Source organism: Salpingoeca rosetta, assembly GCF_000188695.1.
Source record: "Salpingoeca rosetta unplaced genomic scaffold supercont1.23, whole genome shotgun sequence".
NCBI classification, from domain to species: domain Eukaryota; class Choanoflagellata; order Craspedida; family Salpingoecidae; genus Salpingoeca; species Salpingoeca rosetta.
Window position 1 is genome coordinate 1,170,439 of NW_004754911.1, and position 2,359 is coordinate 1,172,797.

A 2,359-nucleotide genomic window follows, 5' to 3' on the forward strand; every position below is an offset into this window, starting at 1 on the left:
GATGGTGTGTGTGCCTTGCTCTGGGCTGCAGGAGCTGCTGCGTGTTGCTTGCAGGCATCGGCGGTGAGACCGTGTGCCGTGGATGGACCAACAGCAACAATGGGCCAGCATCGGAGGCTGTTGCGCTCCTTCAGCTTGACCTCGGCTCCGTGGCTGAAGCGCACGTAGTGCCCATCAGCGCCATCACGCTGCGAGTGGCCCGTTGGCCTGCCGCTGCTGTCCCTGGTCAGACGACCGAGGGCGATGAGGTTGGCCTGGCCCTCGGGCACGTAGAGGCACTCCTGCAACACAATCTGCATCGTGGCTCCGCTCGTCGTGCGTGCATGCAACAGCACAAAGCCAACACCGCGCACGGGCACACGTGTGCCGCCAAACGCAGTGATGTGGCGTGGATGGTGCTGTTGCAGGTGCGGTGTCAGCTCCACGAAGGCGTCCTTGACGAAGGTGAGGTGGTGTGAAGCACCCGTGTCTGCAAGCCACGTGAGTGGGTCGTGCAGCTGCGTGGGTGTAGTAGCTGTGGCAGCGACGAAGGTTGCTGCGTTTTGACCATGTTGATGCTGTGCCTGTGCAGTGAAGCCTGTTGCTCCGTTGTCGCGTTGCTTCTTGCGACACTCTGCTGCACGGTGTCCATACTTGCCACAGTAGTGACAGTTGCCACGGAAGCGGCGCCCTTTGCCGTTGCTGTTGCCGTTGCTGTTGCCATTGTTGCGTCCCTGGCGTCCGTGGTTGTTGCTGTTGTTGGAGAAGCCGCGTCTTCCGCCTCTGCGTGGCGGTGCGCTTGCCATGAAGCCGCCTGCCTGCGGCTGTGTGCGTGAACCACGCATCTGCTGCTCCAGCTGCTGCAGCCTGATGCTGAGCTCGAGGAGGGAGGGAAAGCGGCCACTGGCAAAGTAGGGAAGCGTGAGCGGGGCTGTCCAGCGTGGCAGCTGCTTCCAGACGATGGTGAAGAGGTCCTCGTTGTCCTGGCGCACGCCTGCGTCCTGCAACTGCTGCTGCAGCTCCATTTGTCGCTCGAAGAAGCGGGCGAGGTTGCCGCAGGGGACGTGAAGCTGCGCCTCCTTGAGCTCTGCGATGCGGAGGCGGTCCTGCGAAGCGTAGTGGTCCTTGAGCCGGGCCCATCCTTGGCCGGCGTTGACGTCTGCTTCTCCGTTGGTGAAGAGGAGAAGGGGGTAGCCTGAGAGCGTGGACGCGATGAGGTTTGCAGCGGTGAGGTTGGCGTGATCTCCTGCTGTCGGTCTCCTTGCACTTGAGCGTGTCGCTGAGCTTGGACCTCCCGATGACGATGCTCCTGCCTCCACAGCTGCCCAGACGTCGTCGCCGCGGAGCTTGAGCGCCATCTTCATGCGAATGCTCCACGCATGAAAGGTGCCGGGCGAGCCAGAGAACTTGGGCAGGTCCATCTTGAATCCTGGCGTGGAAACGACGTGGTCCGACGGGTCAGACATACTGCACGCTCAAGAAGGGTGATGGAGAAACAAGAGAGGGGAACAAGCAGAAGGGAGAGAAGAAGCACAAGCGAGTGTGAGACAAGTGGCGATGATGATCAGGAGTGGCTGGGTCTCATAATCTGTAGAAACACGACAGGTGTGTGTGTGTGTGTTTACTGTAGGCAAACGCAACAAACAAGAACACAAGGAGAATGAACAAGCACAACAAGCTGCTGCCTAATCAACTCGGGCAGCACGCTCAAACAAACACTAGACAAGTGCACACACAGTCAATGACGCTGCCAAGGCGACATGGGCAGAGTGTGCACGAACACAAACAATCTAAACAATGAGCAGCATGCATACATGCGCGCAGAGCAATGCTAGGCATGGCATGAATGCTTGCAGGCAAGCATGCACAACAGACAACACTTCACAACACTACATGGCACGCAGGCATAGCATTTGCCAAGCATGACGGGCATGCACACACACACACACACACACATGGCACACAACTCACGTGTGCAGGGGAAGGAGGAGGAGAGAAGAGGCAGTTGGCACACATGCATGCCAGCAGAGAGGAAGGAATGTTTGCCAACGGAAAAACCACAAAGCAGGTGTTGTTGGCAAACAAGACAAAACCACATGAGAAGGCAAATTAGGAAGGACTCAACACAAAACAGAAACTCACTGACTCTCAACACAGCCGTCGAGGTTCCCACCAGTCGTGGCAGGTGCTGCTCCAAGGTCTGCTTGTCCAGTGCCTTGGTCAGCGCGTCGGCAACCATCCGCGTGCCGGGACAGTGCTGCAGCACAATGGTTCCGTCGGCGATGAGCTCCCGCACGAAGTGGTGGCGTACCCGGATGTGCTTCGTGCGCGGCTTGGTGACGTGGTCGTTGCCGATGGCGATGGCCGCCTGGTTATCTGT

At 58.8% G+C, this 2,359-nt stretch overlaps 1 protein-coding gene across 1 annotated transcript in view; it reads right to left on the minus strand.

Annotated features, from left to right (window-relative positions):
• Window positions 1–2,218, minus strand: part of PTSG_12746 (uncharacterized protein) — a gene marked incomplete at both ends in the record, with an annotated part of 4,538 nt that extends 2,320 nt beyond the window's left edge. The window contains 2 exons of the mRNA XM_004990705.1: window positions 93–1,408; window positions 2,122–2,218. Of these exons, the coding sequence (XP_004990762.1) occupies window positions 93–1,408; window positions 2,122–2,218 (1,413 nt within the window). The remainder of the gene's footprint in view (window positions 1–92; window positions 1,409–2,121) is intronic.
• Between the last annotated feature and the right edge of the window lie 141 nt (window positions 2,219–2,359).